The 22733-nt window shown below is 43.8% G+C and overlaps 3 protein-coding genes across 3 annotated transcripts in view; 1 reads left to right on the top strand and 2 right to left on the bottom strand.

The window, feature by feature from the left end:
* The window catches only part of LOC309564355 (uncharacterized protein), a gene marked incomplete at its 3' end in the record, with an annotated part of 715072 nt that overhangs the window by 191534 nt on the left and 500805 nt on the right, over positions 1–22733 (bottom strand).
* Positions 1–22733, bottom strand: part of LOC309563353 (uncharacterized protein) — a gene marked incomplete at its 3' end in the record, with an annotated part of 522832 nt that overhangs the window by 153538 nt on the left and 346561 nt on the right.
* Positions 1921–11281, top strand: LOC309562967 (uncharacterized protein). Its single transcript, XM_082267294.1, has 8 exons — positions 1921–2089; positions 7056–7211; positions 7296–7419; positions 7544–7641; positions 7773–7884; positions 8177–8278; positions 8702–8800; positions 10408–11281. The coding sequence occupies exons 1-8, from the start codon at positions 1979–1981 to the stop codon at positions 11244–11246; spliced, it is 1641 nt and encodes a 546-aa protein (XP_082123420.1). The 5' UTR covers positions 1921–1978; the 3' UTR covers positions 11247–11281.

Raw genomic sequence — 22733 nt, 5'->3', positions numbered from 1 at the left:
CCTTTCTCCCTTCCTTCCTTTCTCCCCTTCCTTCCTTTCTCCCTTCCTTCCTTTCTCTTCCTTCCCGCCTTCCCTCCTTTCTTTCCTCCATCCTTCCTTCCTTCCTTTCTCTTTCTCCCTTCCTTCCCTTCCTTCCTTTCTCTCCTTCCTTTTCATTTCCTTCTCCCTTCCTTCCTTTCCTTCCTTTCTCCCTTCCTTCCTTTCTTCCTTTCTCCCTTCCTTCCTTTCTCCCTTCCTTCCTTTCTCCCTTCCTTCCTTTCTTCCTTTCTCTTTCCTTCCTTCCTTCTTCCTTTCTTCCTTTCCTTCCTTCCTTCCTTCCTTCCTTTCTTCCTTTCTTCTCCTTCCTTCTTCCTTCCTTTCTTCCTTCCTTCTTTCTTCCTTCCTTCCTTTCTTCCTTTCTCCCTTCCTTCCTTTCTTCCTTTCTCCCTTCTTCCTTCTCCCTTTCTCCCTTTCTTCCTTCCTTCCTTTCTCCCTTCCTTCCTTCCTTTCTCCCTTCCTTCCTTCCTTTCTCCCTTCCTTCCTTCCTTCCTTTCTTCCTTCCTTTCTTCCTTCCTTCCTTCCTTTCTTCCTTTCTCCCTTCCTTCCTTTCTTCCTTTCTCCCTTCCTTCCTTTCTTCCTTTCTTCCTTCCTTCCTTCCTTTCTTCCTTTCTCCCTTCCTTCCTTTCTTCCTTTCTCCCTTCCTTCCTTTCTTCCTTTCTCCCTTCCTTCCTTTCTCCCTTCCTTCCTTTCTCCCTTCCTTCCTTTCTCCCTTCCTTCCTTTTCTCCCTTCCTTCCTTTCTCCCTTCCTTCCTTTCTCCCTTCCTTCCTTTCTCCTTCCTTCCTTTCTCCCTTCCTTCCTTTCTCCCTTCCTTCCTTTCTCCCTTCCTTCCTTTCTCCCTTCCTTCCTTTCTCCCTTCCTTCCTTTCTCCCTTCCTTCCTTCTCTCCCTTTCTCCCTTCCTTCCTTTCTCCCTTCCTTCCTTCCTTCCTTCCTTCCTTCCTTTCTCATTTCCTCTCTTTTTATTTGTCTTCTTTCCTTCCTTCCTTCCTCCCTCCCTCCCTCCCTCCATTTTCCTTTCTCTCTCCCTTCCTTCTCCTTTTCCCATTTGTCACCATGTACATTCCTGTCCCTCTTTCCCTGCACTCCCTTTTTCCACATTACACACTTATGTGTTTCCCTTATATGTAAGGGATTTGTTGAGGACGGTTAATTTAATGCAAAGTCATTTTTTAATGAATTTTCAATGTCCGATCTTACTAACTGAACTTAAAACAGCCATTTATTTAAAGGCCATGATGCAGGATTTGGACCAGCCCAAGTATCAGTCGAATAGGGGGTGTGATCAGAGAGTTATGACTTGTCAAGAGATATCTCAGAGACCAAAGAAAGGTCCTTGTGTTGGACTATAAAATACACTATATTACCAAAAGAATTGGGACGCCTGCCTTTACACGCTCATGAACGTTAATGGCACCCCAGTCTTAGTCCGTAGGGTTCAATATTGAGTTGGCCCACCCTTTGCAGCTATAACAGCTTCAACTCCTCTGGGAAGGCTGTCCACAAGGTTTAGAAGTGTGTCTATGGGAATGTTTGATCATTTCTTTTAGAAGCGCATTTGTGAGGTCAGGCCCTGATGTTTGACGAGAAGGCCTGGCTTCAAGTGGAGTTCCAGCCTCGGAAAAGTTTTTTAGAAATATAAAAATTGTGGTTGAGTCTCCTGGATAGGGATGGGCTCAGGTAAGTATTAGGGGGGTGCTACACACAGAAGGTTTTTTTTTTTATCCTCTTACATAGAATGCATTAAGATAAAAAAACCTTCTGCCTTTACAACTCTATGGAAACTTAAGGAAAGTGTCAAAATGCACACTAGTTTTTTAATCCTCTCCCCTACCTCCCTCTTTACTTATTTTTTTTTTTTTTTCTTTTTTTCCAGATATTATATTTTTTTTCATGTTGTATGTAGCGCTGCTTTTTTTGGGGGGGTGAGAACATTATTCTGTATGGTCATCGCTGAACAGATTACCTCACTGAGCATGGAGACAGAGCGGAGCTTCACAACTGAGAGAATACTAAACCTCACCCTGGAGATCATCTACCTGCTGACTGGAGAGGTGAGGAGGATTCTGGGAGGTCACATGACATCACTCTTATCTCTATTAATAAAACACAGACCTGACCGGAGAGGTGAGGAGGATTCTGGGAGGTCACATGACATCACTCTTATCTCTATTAATAAAACACAGACCTGACCGGAGAGGTGAGGAGGATTCTGGGAGGTCACATGACATCACTCTTATCTCTATTAATAAAACACAGACCTGACTGGAGAGGTGAGGAGGATTCTGGGAGGTCACATGACATCACTCTTATCTCTATTAATAAAACACAGACCTGACCGGAGAGGTGAGGAGGATTCTGGGAAGTCACATGACATCACTCTTATCTCTATTAATAAAACACAGAGCTGACCGGAGAGGTGAGGAGGATTCCGGGAGGTCACATGACATCACTCTGATCTCTACTAATAACACACAAACCTGACCGAAGAGGTGAGGAGGATTCTGGGAGGTCACATAACATCACTCTTATCTCTATTAGTAAAACACAAACCTGACTGGAGGGATTAGGATTTTGGGAGGTCACATGATATCACTCTTGTAACGGAAGCCGCGACCCACACTGTGTTTGTGGGTTTCCGTCAGTATACGGCTTCCTTCAGTCATCTCAAATATCCTAGCCGCCCCCATACAAAGCTAGCCGACAACTTAGCTTGTACAAGGTAAGGAACCTTCTACTTTATTGAACAACTCACACAGTTTATATACAGCATGGACATCCCCCCCCTCTTGATCAGATTACCCCATCAGGTCAGGGGTTGCCTGATTACATTATCATATGCAGATGAAATTGTATACAGAAATAGAATTAACCTGAACTAATTATCTAGCCATCTGGACAGAAACAATATGTGAGTTCAGTAACAATTTAACAATGGGACAGACAGGCTTAACAGAATACACATCACACCTTAATACACAGACAAAAGGAAGAGACCACAAGTGACAGACTGTCCGTATCTGACATTGAAGTACAATACACATTATTAGAAGTGTAAACACAGAACCCATTGTAGATAACAGGTGAGTATATCAGCATATTCAACAATGTGTGGAAGACAGGTGGTTGAGCTGATGTTATTAGTATCTGCTATGAGTCTGACTGTTTGAAGCAGTCTTCACATGTTTCTTGAGATATATGGCTGATAAATATTACTCTCACATTTGAAGTAATCCAAACCATATTCTCAGTGTCCATTAAGTATCTGTCTTTGACTCCCAGGGATGGTACTTATCTCTATAAATAAAACACAGACTTGACCGGAGAGGTGAGGAGGATTCTGGGAGGTCACATGACATCACTCTTATCTCTGTTAATATAACACAGACCTGACCGGAGAGGTGAGGAGGATTCTGGGAGGTCACATGACATCACTCTTATCTCTGTTAATTAAACAGACCTGACCGGAGAGGTGAGGAGGATTCTGGGAGGTCACATGACATCACTCTTATCTCTAGGATAAGAAGAAATACACTCATCCATTTTTGCCCCCCATCCCTGACCCTTACTGGGCCACCTTTCCCAGATATATACCTACCTTGGTCTGATATCCAGTGTACTTGTCATACCTGCATATCGGGTGCCTATAGACCTTTATGAAGTCCTCTACCAAGGCTGATAATACTCACCACACAGAGTCGGGAAAGACACTGTAGTGGGAATGTATTTTTAATGTTTACTTTAATTTGGATTAGAGCTGCACGATTAATCGTTAAAAAAAACTGCAATCTCGATTCTCTCCCCCTCACAATCTTAAAACGGCGTTTCCAGGATTCATACAGAGCTGTTCTCTGCTGACTCACAGCTGTCAAAGGAAAAAAAATAGCCCCTGGCAAATGTTTATCAACATTGTTAAGGCTGCGAGATAACTATAAACACAATGTTTTACAATGTATCATTTCCTTCTTTTAGATCAAAGGAATGAACTTCTGTCTGTAAGGCTCCGTTCACATGTCAGCGTATGGATCTCGGGCAGAACCGCCGCGGTTCCGCCCGCGATCCAAAGATTATTGCAAATCGCGGGACACCTGTGCGTTGCCCGTTGATTTGCAATAGACCCCCAAACGCTGAGCGATGTTGCCGCGATTTCCGCCTGCCGAATCGCGGTAACATCGCGCAAAAAAAACCCGCAGGACGCATTACGCCCCAAAAAGTACAAGAGCTTCTTTGGAGCGTATTGCGTTACGCGATTTTTTTTTGCGCGATGTTACCGCGATTCGGCAGGCGGAAATCGCGGCAACATCGCTCAGCGTTTGGGGGGTCTATTGCAAATCAACGGGCAACGCACAGGCGTCCCGCGATTTGCAATAATCTCCGGATCGCGGGCTGAACCGCGGCGGTTCTGCCCGAGATCCATACGCTGACATGTGAACGGAGCCTTAAGGAGGACAGTTTAACCTCTTAAAGACTAAGCCTTTTTCTGAACGTGTTGCTTACAAGTTATAGCGAAGTGCCATTCAAAAGTGGAACTTCTGCTTTAAAGCCTGCTGAACCCCTGACATGCCACATTTGGCAAGTCCATTTCTTGGGGGGCAGCGGGTACCTAGATTTGACAGGTAGGTACCCGCTCCCACTTCTGCTTGAGCCGCCTAGGCAGCTCGAGCGGAAGTTCTACTCTCCCCCCCCTCCCTCCCTGCAATCTTCTGGGACATGTCACAGGTCCCAGAAGATCGCCCATCCACTCAGGACACGCAGCGCGACTCGCACATGTGCAGTGCAAGCTGCAAGCTGTCACAGCCGGGTGCCCACACTAGAGATGCATCGGGACAGGTGAGTGTGTGTTTATTAAAAGGCAGCAGCTACACTTTTTTTGTAGCTGCTGACTTTTAATAAACACAAAAACCGGTGGAATTCCGCTTTAAAATCAGCATTTTTTTGTTAGAAATTTATTTAGGACCCCCAAACATTATATATATGTATATACACAGTGCCTTGCGAAAGTATTCGGCCCCCTTGAACTTTTCGACCTTTTGCCACATTTCAGGCTTCAAACATAAAGGTATAAAACTGTAATTTTTTGTGAAGAATCAACAACAAGTGGGACACAATCATGAAGTGGAATGAAATTTATTGGATATTTCAAACTTTTTTAACAAATAAAAAACTGAAAAATTGGGCGTGCAAAATTATTCAGCCCCCTTAAGTTAATACTTTGTAGCTCCACCTTTTGCTGTGATTACAGCTGTAAGTCGCTTGGGGTATGTCTCTATCAGTTCTGCACATCGAGAGACTGAAATTTTTGCCCATTCCTCCTTGCAATACAGCTCAAGCTCAGTGAGGTTGGATGGAGAGCGTTTGTGAACAGCAGTTTTCAGTTCTTTCCACAGATTCTCGATTGGATTCAGGTCTGGACTTTGACTTGGCCATTCTAACACCTGGATATGTTTATTTGTGAACCATTCCATTGTAGATTTTGCTTTATGTTTTGGATCATTGTCTTGTTGGAAGACAAATCTCCGTCCCAGTCTCAGGTCTTTTGCAGACTCCCATCAGGTTTTCTTCCAGAATGGTCCTGTATTTGGCTCCATCCATCTTCCCATCAATTTTAACCATATTCCCTGTCCCTGCTGAAGAAAAGCAGGCCCAAACCATGATGCTGCCACCACCATGTTTGACAGTGGGGATGGTGTGTTCAGGGTGATGAGCTGTGTTGCTTTTACGCCAAACATAACGTTTTGCATTGTTGCCAAAAAGTTTGATTTTGGTTTCATCTGACCAGAGCACCTTCTTCCACATGTTTGGTGTGTCTCCCAGGTGGCTTGTGGCAAACTTTAAACGACACTTTTTTTGGATATCTTTAAGAAATGGCTTTCTTCTTGCCACTCTTCCATAAAGGCCAGATTTGTGCAGTATACGACTGATTGTTGTCCTATGGACAGAGTCTCCAACCTCAGCTGTAGATCTCTGCAGTTTATCCAGAGTGATCATGGGCCTCTTGGCTGCATCTCTGATCAGTCTTCTCCTTGTATGAGCTGAAAGTTTAGAGGGACGGCCAGGTCTTCGTAGATTTGCAGTGGTCTGATACTCCTTCCATTTCAATATTATCGCTTGCACAGTGCTCCTTGGGATGTTTAAAGCTTGGGAAATCTTTTGTATCCAAATCCGGCTTTAAACTTCTCCACAACAGTATCTCGGACCTGCCTGGTGTGTTCCTTGTTCTTCATGATGCTCTGCGCTTTAAACAAACCTCTGAGACCATCACAGTGCAGGTACATTTATACGGAGACTTGATTACACACAGGTGGATTCTATTTATCATCATTAGTCATTTAGGTCAACATTGGATCATTCAGAGATCCTCACTGAACTTCTGGAGAGAGTTTGCTGCACTGAAAGTAAAGGGGCTGAATAATTTTGCACGCCCAATTTTTCAGTTTTTTATTTGTTAACAAAGGTTGACATATCCAATACATTTCGTTCCACTTCATGATTGTGTCCCACTTGTTGATTCTTCACAAAAAATTACAGTTTTATATCTTTATGTTTGAAGCCTAAAATGTGGCAAAAGGTTGAAAAGTTCAAGGGGGCCAAATACTTTCGCAAGGCACTGTGTGTGTGTGTGTGTGTATATATATATATATATATATATATATATATATATATATATATATATATTATAATGTGTGTGTGCGTGTATGTATAGATATTTTTTTTTTAGCAGAGGCCCTAGAGAATAAAATCGGCAATCGTTGCAATCTTTTATGTCACACTGTATTTGCGCAGAAGTCTTCCAAACGCAGTTTTTTGGGAAAATGTACACTTTAATGAATTTAAAAAAAAAAAAAAAAAAAAAAACAGCAAAGTTAGCCGATATTTTTGTATAACGTAAAAAGATGAAGTTACGCCGAGAATCGTGATCTTTATTCTAAGCAAAAAAAATAGTTATTCTCATTTTATTCAGAATCGTGCAGCTCTAGTTTGGATGGTGTCATAATCAAGTATTTTTTGCTTTAAATATAGAACTATATAGCTTTCAAACTTTCTGATGGCTTGGTCACATCCAGTTTGATGAAGACCCGAATTTCCGTTATAGAGCCCCCATCTCACTCTATAGGTAAGGACAACAAGAAGATTCGAGAATTCACCAGGGAGATCATTGAGCTGCTGGCTGTAGAGGTGAGTGGTGCTCAGAATTAAGGGACATTATCTATTAATTGAAGGGATAGGTCTTGGTGGTGACTGTATTGTTTTGTGTGTCAGGTTCCTGTAAGGTGTCAGGATGGTTCTGTGTGTTTTTCTGTGGAGGAGTGGGAGAATTCAGAAGGACACAAGGATCTGTGTGAGGACGTCATTATGGAGACCCGGCCGACCCTCACATCACCGGGTAAGAGGAGACTTTCATTTCTTGTAAGGGATAGAAGAGTTTTGAGGATCCCCCTAGATATACCCATCCTCTGATATAAAGACATAGAAACAATGTATTCAGTCAGTGTGTGTGTTTCCTACAGATGGATCCGGTAAGAGAAATCCCCCAGAGAAATGTCCCCGTCTTCTGTATTCCCGGGACTCCACACAGAAACATCAGGAGATCCTTCAGGAGGATCAGGTAGATGGAGTTCAAAACTGAATATTAACTTTGTGATCATTACAAAAGCAAGATTGCTTATATCCAATGTCAGTCACGGAAATAATTCAACATTTAAAATATTTTTTTTAATTGTTTTCTCGGTTATGTAGGAAGAAAACTCTATTATTTCTGTAACAGAAGCAAGAGAGGAAGAAGAAGAGACTTATGTAAGGGGTAATGGGCCACGTAAGGAGAAAGAAATCCCTCCAGAGATCAGCACAGGTGAGTAATAAACAGTAAATCCAGAGAAGAGTCCCAGATTCTCCTTGTTCAGTCACTACAACAATCTCTTCTTCTCCCCCCTCCTCTGTCAGTAGACAGTAATGGGGGGACAGTATGTGCCCAGTGGGGGAGTCAGGAGCCATCAGCCTCTATTAGACTCCGGCTCTCCTCCTCACATCATGTCATTGTGTGTTACCAGCCAAGAGACGTGACCAGTCTCCCCCCACACACACTCTCTGGGGTCTCTCATACATCTCAGTACAGGGGGCTTCACTCTCATCTTTATTCACAGACCCAGAAGACTCCAGAGAGACTCAGAGAAACATTGGATCTGAGGATGAAGCAAACGACTTGATGATTAAAGAGGAGAAAACTTTTTTAGAGATCAGCACAGGTGAGTAATAAACAGTAAATCCAGAGAAAAGTCCCAGATCCTCCTTGTTCAGTCACTACAACAATCTCTTCTTCTCCCCCCTCCTCTGTCAGGAGACCATAATGGGGAGATTTACTATAACTGGTGCACACAGAATCTGGTGAAGTTGTGCTTAGTAACCAATCAGCTTTTAAGTTCAACTTCTTCAATTAAGCTTTGAGACTAAAACCTAGAAGCTGATTGGGTACTGTGTGCTCAGCTGTACCAGATTCTGTGTGCCCAGTGGAGGAGCCATCAGCCTCTATTAGACTCCGGCTCTCCTCCTCACATTATGTCATTGTGTGTTACCAGCCAAGAGACGTGACCAGTCTCCCCCCACACACACTCTCTGGGGTCTCTCATACATCTCTGTACAGGGGGCTTCACTCTCATCTTTATTTACAGACATTGGAGACACCAGAGAGACTCGATATGTTGTATCTGAGGACAAAATAAACAACCTGATGATTAAAGAGGAGGAACCTTCTCCAGAGATCGACACAGGTGAGTAATATTGCGATTATTATTATTATACTGGATTTATATAGTGCCAACAGTTTACTCAATGCTTTACAAGATGAGGGCAGGCAGAAAAAATACAATACAATTCAATACAGAAGGAATTGGGGGCCCTGCTGGTTAGAGCCTACAATCTAATGCCTCGTACACACGCAACGATTATCGGCCGACCGATCGGCCGACTTTTGTCCAGAGTGTTGTTGTGTTGGTTGGAATGTGCCTAGACTGCACACAAATTTTCTCGGCCAACAAAAATCTACTTCAGAAGGGATGTCATGTTCTGGTTTACTTTCCCTGTGTTTTTTCTTCTCTGAGCATGCCCAGTCTTGCTCATCAGATTTTTGTCTGCCAAAATCTGTACTGACTGACGGAAAATCGGCCGTTGTGTTGACGGCCAACAAAAATTTTATAGCCTGCACACCAGATTTTTTTCGTCCGAAAAGTCGTAGTCGGTTGTCGGAAGCATCATACTAACAAGCCGAAAATCAGCCGATCGGACGTTGGCCGAAAATTCCCGGCCAATAATCGATGCGTGTGTGTACGAGGCAAAAGAGGGAGGGTCAAGTGATTCAAAAAGTTAACAGCTGTGGGGGAGGAGCTGATGGAGAATATGAAAGTACTGCTGTTAGGTGTAGGAAAGGATGGGTTTCTCTGAAGAGAAGGGTTTTCAGGGATCGTCTAAAAGTGGACAGAGTAGGAGATAGTTGGACAGGTTGGGGTACGGAGTTCCAAAGGGTGGGAGAGGCTCTGGAGAAGTCCTGGAGGCGAGTGTAGGAGGACTTGTAAGAAAAGAAACGGCCGCACATCCACCCATGTAAAATTTTTTTGCTGTCTGTGCCTCTGTTCAGAAGATGTCACTTCTCTTTCTGCAAAATGTTGGGTTGTTATGGAAAAAAGGATTGGTTATTAAAGCTTCAGTGGAGACATCTTTTTCCAATGAGAACTCTGACAGGACTGAATTTCCTTTCCTAGGGGGAGATTTCTTCTCACTTCCTGTTGTCTCCCTCTGTGTGTAAGTAGGAGTCATTTGTAAGTGGGATGTTTGTAACCCGGGGACCGCCTGTAAAGGGGAAACAAACGTGGATGGACCTTGTAGGTTTCCATGGAATACTGGGCACTCTTTGGAGGCCAGTACTAGGCATCGTAGCACTTTCTTACAGACATCTCAGTTTAGCCCCGTACACACGTACCGATTGTCGGCCGTAAATATTCGGCCGACGACCGATCAGCCGATTGTAGGCTTGTTAGTATGATGCTTCCGACAGCCAACAGCGCACTTTCGGCCGAAAAGAATCTGTAGTGCAGGCATTAAAATTTTTGTTGGCCAACACCAGAACGGCCGATTGTTCGCCAGTCAGTACAGATTTTGGCCGACAGACAGCAGATTAGCAAGACTGGGCATGCTCAGAAAAGAAAAAAGACAAGGAAAGTTAACCATCACATGACATCATGTGTGCAGTCTTTTGCAGTTTTCAACAGACACGACAGCCCTGGACAAAAGACGGCCGATCGGTACGTGTGTACGGGGCTTTACTTTTAGACAATATTTCTGAAGGCCTTAACCATTCTTATTTCCCCTCCATTTCATTTAGGTGAACCATATCTAAGGAAAAACACAGATAATCATCCTAATATTTATCCACATTCTGAAATAGAAGATGAGGAGGACATCATATCTGATTCCACAAAAGAAACCCCCCTTACCCCTAATCTCCGTCCAGCCCCTTACTGTGCAGATCTGTCATCGGGTCCCTTTTCACATGGGGGGTGGTTTTCTGATGATTTTCAACCTGTTGCGATTCATGAAGATCACGGATGTCCTAAGACCTTACCATGTCCCGATTGTGGAAAATGTTTTAGTGAAAGATCAAAACTTGCTACGCACCAGAGGTCTCACACGGGAGAGAAGCCTTTTTCCTGTATGGACTGCGGAAAGTCCTTTAAGCAGAGTGCCCACCTTGTTTTACATCAAAGAACTCGCACAAGAGTGCACCCTTTTTCCTGTTCGGAATGTGGGAAATGTTTCTCCCAAAAATCAAACCTTATTAGACACGAAAAAGTCCACACAGGGGAGAAGTCCTTTTCATGTTCGGAATGTGGGAAGCGCTTTTCGGAGAAGTCGAACCTTATCAGGCATGAGAAGATTCACACAGGGGAGAAGCCCTATTCATGCTCAGAGTGCGGGAGATGCTTCTCTCTAAGAGCCAATCTTATTGCACACGTAAGAACTCACACAGGGGAAAAGCCATTTTCATGTTTTGAATGTGGAAAATGTTTTTCCAGGAAGTCGGTTCTTAATATACATGAAAAGGCTCACAAGGGGAGTAGCCATATTCACGCACGGTTTGCAGGAAACGTTTTTCAGAAAGATTTCTACTTGCCAGGCATGCAAGGCTTCACACTGGAGAGAAATCGTTTTCCCACCCTGTGATGGACTCGTTGCCCAAAGCACAACTCTCATCCAGAACACTCACAGAGTAAAAAAACTATTTATTGCTCAGGCTATGGACGGTTTTCATGTAAACTCTCACGCCTTCCTCCCTGCAGACAGGAGGTTCATGTATGTATGTATGTATGTATGTATATGGCAGGCAAATGAGTCTGTGCCCACACAAGGGTCTGTGTTGTTGGACTCAGTCAAGCTGTCCTTTAAAAGATGTTGGACAACCGCTAGTCACTTAACCACTTCAGCCCCAGAAGGTTTACTCCCCCCCCCCCCTTCAAGGCCATTTTTGCGATACAGCACTGTTACTTTAACTGACAATTGCGTGGTCATGCAACGCTGTACACAAATAAGATTACAGTGGGGTATACACTAGTAGAAAATCTGCCGAAAATTCCCATCTGAGGTAAAATCGTACGATTTTCAGCTAGTGTGTACACAACTTTCAGCAGCCGATGCCGACATTTTCAACGAAAAAAAAAACGGAGGGACAAACACCAAATTGTTTGTTTATTGTCCGCCCCCAGCACGACCATTTTTCGTTTAATGTATATGCAGTACGTCTGCGAAAAAATCGGATACGAAAGACCTGCGCATGATCTGAAGTTGCTGACGACCCGGAAGTCTAGGTACAAACGTCCCAAAAAAAAAAAAAAATCGGACGCGGAATTTCCCTAACATTATGCACTGTTAACTAGAAACGGTTATGACCGCTGAGCATGAGAGAGAAAAATCGGAGGATATTTCGTCCGATTTTCGTCAAGTGTGTACGAGCCTTTATGTCCTTTTTCCTCCACAAATAGAGCTTTCCTTTGGTGGTTCTTGATCACCTCCTGCAGTTTTTATTTTTTGCTCTATAAACAAAAAAAGACCGACAATTTTGTAAAACAAAAAACAAAACAATATTTTTTACTTTCTGCTATAAAACATATCCAATAAAAAAATGTAAAAAATCGAATTTGTTCATTAGTTTAGGCCAATATGTATTCTGTTTTTGGTAAAAAAAATCCCAGTAAGCGTATATTGATTGGTTTGCACAAAATGTATATTGTCTACAATCTATGGGATAGATTTATAGAATTTTTTAAACATTTTTTTACTAGAAAATTTCGGCGGTCAGCAATTTTTAGCGGGACTGTGATGTTGCGGCGGACAAATCTCAGATTCAGTGACACTTTTTGGGGACCAGTGACACCAATACAGTGATCAGTGCTAAAGAAAAATGCACTGTCACTTTACATGACATTGGCTGGAAATCAAAGGGGCAATCAAAGGGTTAAATGTGCTCCTAGGGAGTTCTTTCTAACTGTGGGGGGGGGGCTGCTTTGGCTGTGAGAAGACAGGGATCAGTGTTCCTGCTTAACATAAACACAGAATCCATGTCTCCCCCTACTAGCAGAACAGCAATCTGCCTTGTGTACATAGGCAGACCACCTTTCTGCCTCTCTCTGGAAAGATCGGCAGGTCCTGGTGGACATCGGGTCCGCCGACCTCGTTGATTGGCTCCTGCTGTGTCCAATCACAGTGGGAGCTGGTCGCTGGCATACGTGATTTCGCACAGGCGAGCCACCACAGTATATATAGGTGGGGCGGTCAGCAAGTGGTTAAAGTGGGTTGTAAACCTCAGACATGAAATATGAACGAGGCATATCCCTCTAAAGTGTGTACTTGTCTCAATTAAAAACACTAAGTGTAATTTCTGTCTTCTGCTCCGTTTCCTCTGCTATCAGCATTAATCACTTCTGACAATTTTTCCTGACACCAAGAGAAAAATGATGACAGGGGAGGGACCTCAAGCTGATTGACAGCCTCAGCTCTGTTCCTGTGTGAAGGGGGGGGGGGGGTGTCTCTTCCCTTCAGTCAGCTCTCAGAGCTCTCCTCACTGAGCTCTGCAGAGTGTAAATTCAGCTCTCCGCCCCCCATTTTTCTGAACTCTCCGACAAGCTTTGTAAATTCAGCACTTTGAAGGGATGTACAGAAGAGAAGCCTGCAGATAAACAATAACTTATGTAGGAGATTTGTTTTATCTACTTATCTACGTGTATCACCTGAGGCCAGTCACTTCACTGGGTATACAGTATCTCACAAAAGTGAGTACACCCCACACATTTTTGTAAATACTTTATTATATCTTTTCATGTGACAACACTGAAGAAATGACACTTTGCTACAATGTAAAGTAGTGAGTGTACAGCTTGTATAACAGTGTACATTTGCTGTCCCCTCAAAATAAATCAACACACAGCCATTAATGTCTAAATTGCTGGCAACAAAAGTGAGTACACCCCTAAGTAAACATGTCCAAATTGGGACCAAAGTGACAATAGTTTGTGTGGCCACCATTATTTTCCAGCACTGCCTTAACCCTCTTGGGCATGGAGTTCATCAGAGCTTTACAGGTTGCCACTGGAGTCCTCTTCCACTCCTCCAATACGACATCACGGAGATGGTGGAGGTTAGAGACCTTGCACTCCTTCACCTTCCGTTTGAGGATGCCCCACAGATGCTCAATAGGGTTTAGGTCTGGAGTCATGCTTGGCCAGTCCATCACCTTTACCCTCAGCTTCTTTAGCAAGGCAATGGTCATCTTGGAGGTGTGTTTGGGGTCGTTATGTTGGACTACTACCCTGTGGCCCAGTCTCCGAAGGGAGGGGATCATGCTCTGCTTCAGTAAGTCACAGTACATGTTGGTATTCATGGTTCCTTCAATAAACTGTAGCTCCCCAGTGCAGGCAACACTAATGCAGCCTCAGACCATGACATACCCACCACCATGCTTAACTGTAGGCAAGACACACTTGTCTTTGTACTCCTCACCTGGTTGCCGCCACACACACTTGACACTATCTGAACCAAATAAGTTTATCTTGGTCTCATCAGAGCACAGGAGATGGTTCCAGTAATCCATGTCCTTAGTCTGCTTGTCTTCCGCAAACTGTTTGCGGGCTTTCTTGTGCATCATCTTTAGAAGAGGCTTCCTTCTAGAACGACAGCCATGCAGACCAATTTAATGCAGTGTGCGGCGTATGGTCTGAGCACTGACAGGCTGACCCCCCCCCCCACCCCTTCAACCTCTGAAGCAATGTTGGCAGCACTCCTACTTCTGTTTCCCAAAGACAACCTCTGGATATGGCGCTGAGCACGTGCACTCAACTTCCTTGGTCGGCCATGGCGAGGCCTGTTCTGAGTGGAACTTGTCCTGTTAAACCGCTGTATGGTCTTGGCCACCATACTGCAGTTCAGTTTCAGGGGCTTGGCAATCTTCTTATAGCCTAGGTCATCTTTATCTAGAGCAACACTTCTTTTTTTTTTTTTTAGATCCGCAGGGAGTTCTTTGCCATGAGGTGCCATGTTGAACTTCCAGTGACCAGAATGAGAAAATGAGAGCGATAACACCAAAATTAAACACACCTTTTCCCCATTCACACCTGGGACCTTGCAACACTAATGTGTCAGATGACACCGGGGAGGGAAAATGGCTAATTGGGCCCAATTTAGACATTTCTACTTAGGGGTGTTTTTGCTGCCAGTGGTTTAGACCATAATGGCTGTGTGTTGAGTTATTTTGAGGGGACAGCAAATTTACACTGTTATACAAGCTGTACACTCACTACTTTACATTGTAGCAAAGTGTCATTTCTTCAGTGTTGTCACATGGAAAGATAGAATAAAATATTTACAAAAATGTGAGGGGTGTACTCACTTTTGTGAGATACTGTATGGAAACGTTTACATCCACTTTAAACGGAGGTTTTTTTAATCATTGTGCTGCCCAGGAGCATTTTTTTAAAGTATATTTTAATATCCCATGATGCTTCCTGGTCTTTAATTCTTGTTGATGTTGATAAGTCTTTACTGTGTATAGGCCGGAAGAAGGGAATTGTTCCATGTTAACATTATTTAAAAATTTCATAATTCGAGCTGGAATTTCATAGATTCCTATATCAGCCCATTGAAGCTTCTTAAATATTTGAAATCCATGTTTATCACCTTTCAGCCATGCCAAGGATTATAAGCTTAACGCAGACATAAAGGGTGGTGGAGTGTCATGGATTTGCATAGTATACTTACCCATAATGACACATTGATCTCGTCTTCAGTGATGTGAGGTCTAAACTCCCTGCATTCACTCCATCGCCCCAGTGCCAAGTTATGTTCCTTTTCTTCCAGGCCATCCATCTCCTTACCTTAACAGGTACTGATGATTATATCTCCTGCGCATGCACACTGGCGCTACATTATCCCAGCACCAAGCTCCATTCCCAGCATATGTACGATGCCAGGACTGTACACTGTACATTGATATCTTAATTGTACAGGACACAGGGATTGTATTAACTGACCATGAGTTATTTGCAGGCCACCTTAAGGTCATTGGACAGTGGCAAAAAAATAAAAAATAATTTGCTAAGGCCCCACCCCTAGTTATATAATCCCACCAATTCTATGAGACTCCATTTTCCTTTGCTATAGCCCCCCTAGGTGATAGACTTCTATATGTTTCCCAGACCCTAACGATCCCTTCGAAGCTATGCCCTCCACGATAGGCAAAGCCTGAAGCCCTAACAGGTCCATCAATGTGGATAGTTAAGACGGGACTTCTCTGAAATTTGGGCTGATTCTACACCCTGCAGTGCTTAAAGGGGTTGTAAAGGCAGTGCTCACAATTACTGCCAGCCCCTCTGCTAGGAAAAAATGTACTATACAGTGGTTGTGCTTTTTAAAATTCTTCTTCTAAATACCTTTTTTCACCTCGCCAATCAGCGGTCACATGACTGCCTGCCACTCTCTTTCTCTGATGCACTACATGAGGAAGGGGCTGAGATCTGCCTCTAAAGTCTGCCAGGCGGTCAAGTGGCTGCAGAATAGCGAAGTGAAAGAAGGCATTTAGAAGAAGAATTTTTAAAAAAGCGCATACACTGTATTGTACATTTTGTCGTAGCAGAGGGGCTGGCAGCAATTGTGAGTTGTCTCTATATTGCCACTCGGAAACAGCGATAGAAGGGGAGGGGTGGCTCACACACAGGAGTTGACAGGCAGGGACTGAGGGGGAGAAAGGAGAGAGGAGTGCTGCGGGCTGACAAAGGTATGTAAACTGACCATGGTAATCAGGGCTCAGCAGCCATGATTACCATGGTCAGGACACACAGGGGGACACAAGAACAGGCACAATCAGCCACGTATTTTATATGATAGAAAGGGCCAAGTGACACAGCACAAGCACTGTGCTGTGTAACATGCTTTAACGGAACAGGATCCTTTTTTTTTTTTTCCCCAGGCAACTTCCAAGACAGCTTTAATGAGATAGGCTCCTCTCACCTAGCACAGGAAACACAATCCACATTAGTTTAATTACAGGTGAGAGACAGAGAGCCTCAGGATTTTGTGTTTCCTCTGACAGACAGGATTACTTCAAGAGAAAACTTCTTCCTGTCAGGCCTCCGTGCTAGGTGGCAGGAACCTCCCGACCCTGGCCTTTCCTAAACTGGTGCAGTGTCCCTGGGGATTTTTGCAAACGTTGCAGTTCCAGTGCAGTGCCATTACCTGTCTGTCTCAGGCAACGTTCCTGGGTTCTGGCAGTGTGGAGGTTCTCGAGGCAGCCAGGAACGCTAGGGGCCGCGTCATTCCCGGCCTCGAGGAGTGGGGCGGAAGTGACGCAGGCCTTCAAACCTGGCCACAAAAGTGGGTACAGATGCTGCAGCACTGGACCTGTTCCAATCTACACACTGGTGGGGAGGCACTAGTGGTAGCTGTGGTGAGGTACACAGCTTTAGCTTGCAAGGTGTGGGGGCACTGGTGGGCTTCCTCTCTTCCTTGTGTGTTGTTTGGTTTTTGCACCTGGCAATTTCTTTACCGCTTGGTGTTTGCTTGTGCCTTGCAGGGCAAGAGCCGCAAAGATAAAGGTCCCAGGGGAAGTTCCCAAAAAGAAATGTGCCTCGTGCAAACAAAAGTTGTCATCCGCCTGGGGAAAAAGTGCATTGCCAAGACTGCATTGACACTTTAAGGCTCCATGTACACGGGACGTTAGAAAAAACGTGCTGCAAAGCTAGTTCTGACGCCGGGAAAAAGCAGCTGTTAAACGTGCTTTCAGTAGCTTTTTCCATTGGCGTTATTGCACGTTTAGCCACGTTGCTTTTAGCAGCGTTTTTTCTGCCTCCATTCAAAATCAATGGTTCCCTATGGGAGCCTATTGATTTGAATGGAAGTCGCACCGCAAGTCGGATTAGGATGATCCAACTTGCGGCGCGACTTGCACTGTGAGAATCTTGAGGGGGATTTCCACGCCAAAAATGGGGAAAAAAACTGCGTGGGGGTCCCCCCCCCAGGTTCCAAACCAGGCCCTTTGGGTCTGGTATGGAATTTGAGGGTAGCCCCATGCCGAAAAATTGGCGTGGGGCCCCTCCCAAAATCCATACCAGACCCTTATCCGAGCACGCAGCCCAGTAGGGCAGGAAGGGGGGGGACTAGCGAGCGCCCCCCCCTGAACCATACCAGGCCACACACCCTCAACATGGGGGGGTTTTGGGGCAGGGGGGGCTCTGCACCCCCCACCTCAAAGCACCTTGCCCCCATGTTGATGAGGACAAGGGCCTCATCCCCACAACCCTGGCCGGTGGTTGTGGGGGTCTGCGGGCAGGGGGCTCATCGGAATCTGGAAGCCCCCTTTAACAAGGGTGGCCCCCCAGATCCCGGACCCCCTCCCTATGGGTATGGGGTACACTGTACCCCTACCCATTCACCCCATAAAAGGCAGTGTATGTGAATAACGACAGGAGACGTTTTGGAAAGTTTATTAAAAATCTTCATCCAGACTTCTCCGCTCTGGTCTTCTCCTCTCCGTTCTTCTTGTCTTCTGCTCTTCTCCCTCTCCGCTCTTCTTGTCTTCTGCTCTTTTGCTGTCCGCTCTTCTGCTGTCAAATCTTCTGCTCTTTTGCCCTCGGCTCTTCTTCTTCCTCCAGTCCTCCTCCGACGATGTCCCCGGTGATTATGCTGGTCTCCGGTCTCTGCAGCTTGTTATATAGCCATTGTGGGCGTGGTTGCCAGGTGACGTCACCAGGAGACTCCGCCCCCCTCATGTCACAGATGACGTCATCTGTGACATAAGGGGGCGGGGCCTCCCGGTGATGTCAATCATCCTGATCCGACTTGCGGTGCGACTTCCATTCAAATCAATAGGCTCCCATAGGGAACCATTGATTTTGAATGGAAGGAAAAAAAACGTATAACGTGGCTTAACGTAATTCATCACGTTCGGTCCCGTTTTTGCTTTTGAAACGCCGGGAAACACACGTTCGAACGCAAATAATTGCATTCCAAAAAATGTCCCTGAACTCAACTGCCTGCAAATGACTGTAAACGACCCTGTGTACATGGACAGATAAGATAACATGCAGGTGGGTTCAGGGGCTTCTGAAAAAAACGCCCAACTGCTCCTAAACGGCCATTTACAATTTCCCGTGTACATGGAGCCCAGAGATGTATAGTAACGAAGTAGAACTACTTAAGTACTGTACTTAAGTACCGAAATGCGGTATCTGTACTTTCCTAGAGTAGAATTTTTTTCTCCTACTTCTACTTTTACTTCACTACATTTTTTCGATGATTTCGATACTTCTACTTAAGTATTTTTTTTTTGTGCTGCATAGTTACTCGTTACTTTTAAAAAAATTACCACTGCCAGAACAGTAGATGGCAGGTTGCATAAAGCTCAAAAAAATCTGTATAATGTCATTTGTAAATCAGCGCATACGAAAATAAAGGCTGTGTATAATAAAAGCTGCTATACCAAATCTTTCCAATAAAAAGAAAATATGAAACAAACAAATAAATGGTGCTACAGCGCTTAAAGTGCATCAAGAAACTACTAACAAACACAGGTTAATCATTTGAAATAATAAAAAACAATATGATGTTCAAACTTTTTACTTCTTTCTTTAATAACTACATAACACAGTACTTGTACTTCTACTTTCAGTACTTGAGTAGAATTTTTTTTTCAAAACTACTGGTACTTTTTACTTTTAGTACTTAAGTAGCAAATTTTTTGAAAAAACTACTTGCAATACTTAAGTAAAAAAAATGTTGAATACTTTAGTACTTCTACTTAAGTAACTTTTTCTGCGAGCACTTCCACTTCTACTCAAGTAATTTTTTGATCGAGCACTTGTACTTTTACTCAAGTAGAAATTTCGAGTACTTTATACAAGTCTGATGGAGCCTAACTAAAAAGGAAACTAGCTCTATGCTTAAAAAAAGTGCTAGATATTATGAACACAGAAATGGTTAAAACTTTCAAGTCGTAGATCTTCCCTGCAATAGTCAGGTCCTGTGGACGCCTCTCAGCCCAGTACTTTATATGCTAGCACAGCACCTCAGGCCCATGCATCCACACCGTTCCTAGAAGAACAGGGGGTGTTGGAACAAGTGGAGGACCACTCCAGTGAAGATTCTAGCGTGGACGTAAGGGAAGAAAAATCAAGTCAGGTGCAAAAATTTCTGTTCCCCCTCTGATGAGACAGACGATTCACTGAAGATTATATATACGATACTTTGGAGTTAGAAGAAAAAGAGAGTCAAAGTTTGTCAGTAAATGATAAACTCATGCAGGTTTACAATCAAAACAGGCAAGAACGTTCCCTTGTACACCCTGTATTGAAAAATACCATACTGCAGGAATAGAGGGAGCCGGAAAAGACAGTCTTTCTCCCCAGAAATTTGAAAAGAAGGTTTTCTTTTAAAGAAGATGTGGCATGTGAGAAAAATTTCCAAAGCTGGACGGAGCTCTGTTCAAAGTAGACAGAAAATCTTACCTATCTTCTGAAGACGCAGGGGTGTCTAAAGATGCCATAGATTGAAAGGCAGAAGGTTATTTAAAGAAAGCATGGGATGCTGATGCTGCTAACTTTCAACCCATCAGGGGCAATCAAAGGGTTTAGTGTGCTCCTAGGGAGTCATTTCTAACTGTGTGGGGGATTCTTTGACTGGAGGAAGACAGAGATCCCACACATGTTTTCCCCTTTCACAGAACGGCGGTCTGCCTTGTTTACATAGTCGGACCGCTGTTCTGCCTCTCCTGAGAACGACCGGTGGGTCCCGGTAAACATCCCGCCAGATCAGCTAATTGGATCTTGCTGTGTCCAATCACAGTGGAAGCAGGTCGCCAGCGGCACGTACCCCAGACCCACTGCACAAAATCATGTACAGGTATGTGATTTCTTGGCAGGAGGCCAGCCCTGCCGCAGTATATCTGCGTGGGGCGGTCCTTAAGAGGTTAATCATGCCAAATGGCCTAAAACATTGTTAGTAAAGAATCAAAAATGATCTTATAAGATGTGAAATGTAGGAGTGTGAGGTTAACCTTATAGACATCCATGAGGTGATCTGTGATTCTATCACATAAAAGGGAATCAAAATAATATTGATAATTATAATAAAAATAAGGGATGAGAAGTTTGATATAAGGACAGGATAAATTCTAGTCTACTAATTTGTTGGTCTTATTGGGGCCATCCAGAAATAGTGTTTTCAGAGTAAAAATCCAAAGCACTTTCAGTCTTTAAAACCTGTCGTATTTCACAGAATTTGGTATTTGCTCTGCTGGCTCATAGAGATGGGCCGAACAACCCCCTGTTCGATTCGCACCAGAACTCTTGAACATTGCGAAAATTCGGAGCCGAATAATGAACCCCATTGAAGTCTATGGGAACCAAACTGGAAAAATCAACAGTGCCCATTTTGAGGGCTTGAATGCAAGGTATTGGGCATACAAAGGGTATGGGGGTCTGGGTACTGCCGCCCTGGGGGACATGCATCAATGAAAAACAAAATTTGTAAAAAACATTTTTAAATGAGCAGCGATTTACTGATGATTAACGTGAAATAATAAAAATGAAAAATTCCTTTACAGGCAGACTAAGGGGACCCCCCAGGCACAATATTTAAAGTGGCGCATCTGTACCGTGTATAGAGCCTGCATCAGAATCAAGTAATGGCTGTGCATTGTCAAGGAGCAAGTGGCTGACGCTGTGTTCAAATAACCCAGCTGACTCCTCCATGCATAATGCTGGGGATATGGCAAGGAGCAGTTGTGGAGGTAAGAAGGAGGCAGAATAAGCCGATCTGGCAACTGCAGTGGACTGCGCACTAGTCTTTGCTTGGGTGACAGAGGATAAGGATGGTTTAATAAGCCAGTTCACCACCTCCTCTGTATGCTGTGGCTGGATAGTACGGTCAACATCATTAAAAAGAGGAAATGGTGCCCTGCCTGAGGACAGACCACGTCCATCTTTGCCTGTGGACACAGATGCTGCTGGCCCACTCAAAGTGCCATGGGAACCTCTGCCTCTCCTTGCTGGCCTCCCAGACATGATGGGCGGGGGGGGGGGGCTTATTACTGAAATGTAATAGTAGAGAGGGGGAAATGTGTACTTGAATGCACTTTAATTATTAAAAAGTGGTGTTTGGTGCACTTTAAATTGAGTACTCACTACACAAAAACACTCTACTGACACACTATAATATATTGCAGTAAAAGTGCACTAAGGCACTTTAATATACTGCAGTAAAACTGCAATAATGCGCTTAAATATACTGCTGTAAAAGTGCACTAATGCACTTTAATATACTGCAGTAAACGTGCAGTAACACAGTTTAATATATTGCAGTAAACATGCACTAACACAGTTCAATATACTGCAGTAAATGTGCATTAAGGCACCTCAATATACTGCAGTACACGTGCACTAACGTAGTTCAATATACTGCAGTACACATGCACTAACGCATGTCATTATACTGCAGTAAACATGCACTAATGCATGTCAGTATACTGCAGTACTCGTGCACTAACACAGTTCAATTTACTGCAGTACACGTGCACTAATGCACTTCAATATACTGCAGTAAACATTCACTAACACACATTAATATACTACAGTACACGTGCACTAACGCATGTCAATATACTGGAGTAAATGTGCACTAACACATGTCAATATATTGCAGTAAACGGGCACTAATGCAGTTCAATATGCTGCAGTAAATGTGCACTAACGCACCTCAATATACTGCAGTAAACATGCCCTAACCCACCTCAGTATACTGCAGTACACGTGCACTAACACAGTTCAATACACTGTAGTACACGTGCTCTAACACAGTTCAATATACTGCAGTAAACGTGCACTAACACAGCTCATGATACTGCAGTAAAGCTGCCCTGAAACCAGTGTTAATTTTGGCAGCAAATTTCAATTTAGTTTTAGTCTTAGTCTTAGGACTAAAATGGCATTTTAGTTTTAGTCCTATTTTAGTCTTCTGCAAGTGTTTTAGTTTTAGTCGTATTTAGTCGACTAAAACTCCAGTATATTTTAGTCGACTAAAACGCCCTACATTTTAGTCGACTAAAACTCATTTTAGTCATCTATAATCAAATGGGTGTAGTTCAATTGTAATTTGTAATGCATTATTTAAGCA

This window comes from Pelophylax lessonae, assembly GCF_965119305.1.
Source record: "Pelophylax lessonae genome assembly, chromosome: 9".
Taxonomy (NCBI): Eukaryota; Metazoa; Chordata; class Amphibia; order Anura; family Ranidae; genus Pelophylax; species Pelophylax lessonae.
This window is presented reverse-complemented; position numbering and strand designations above follow the sequence as displayed.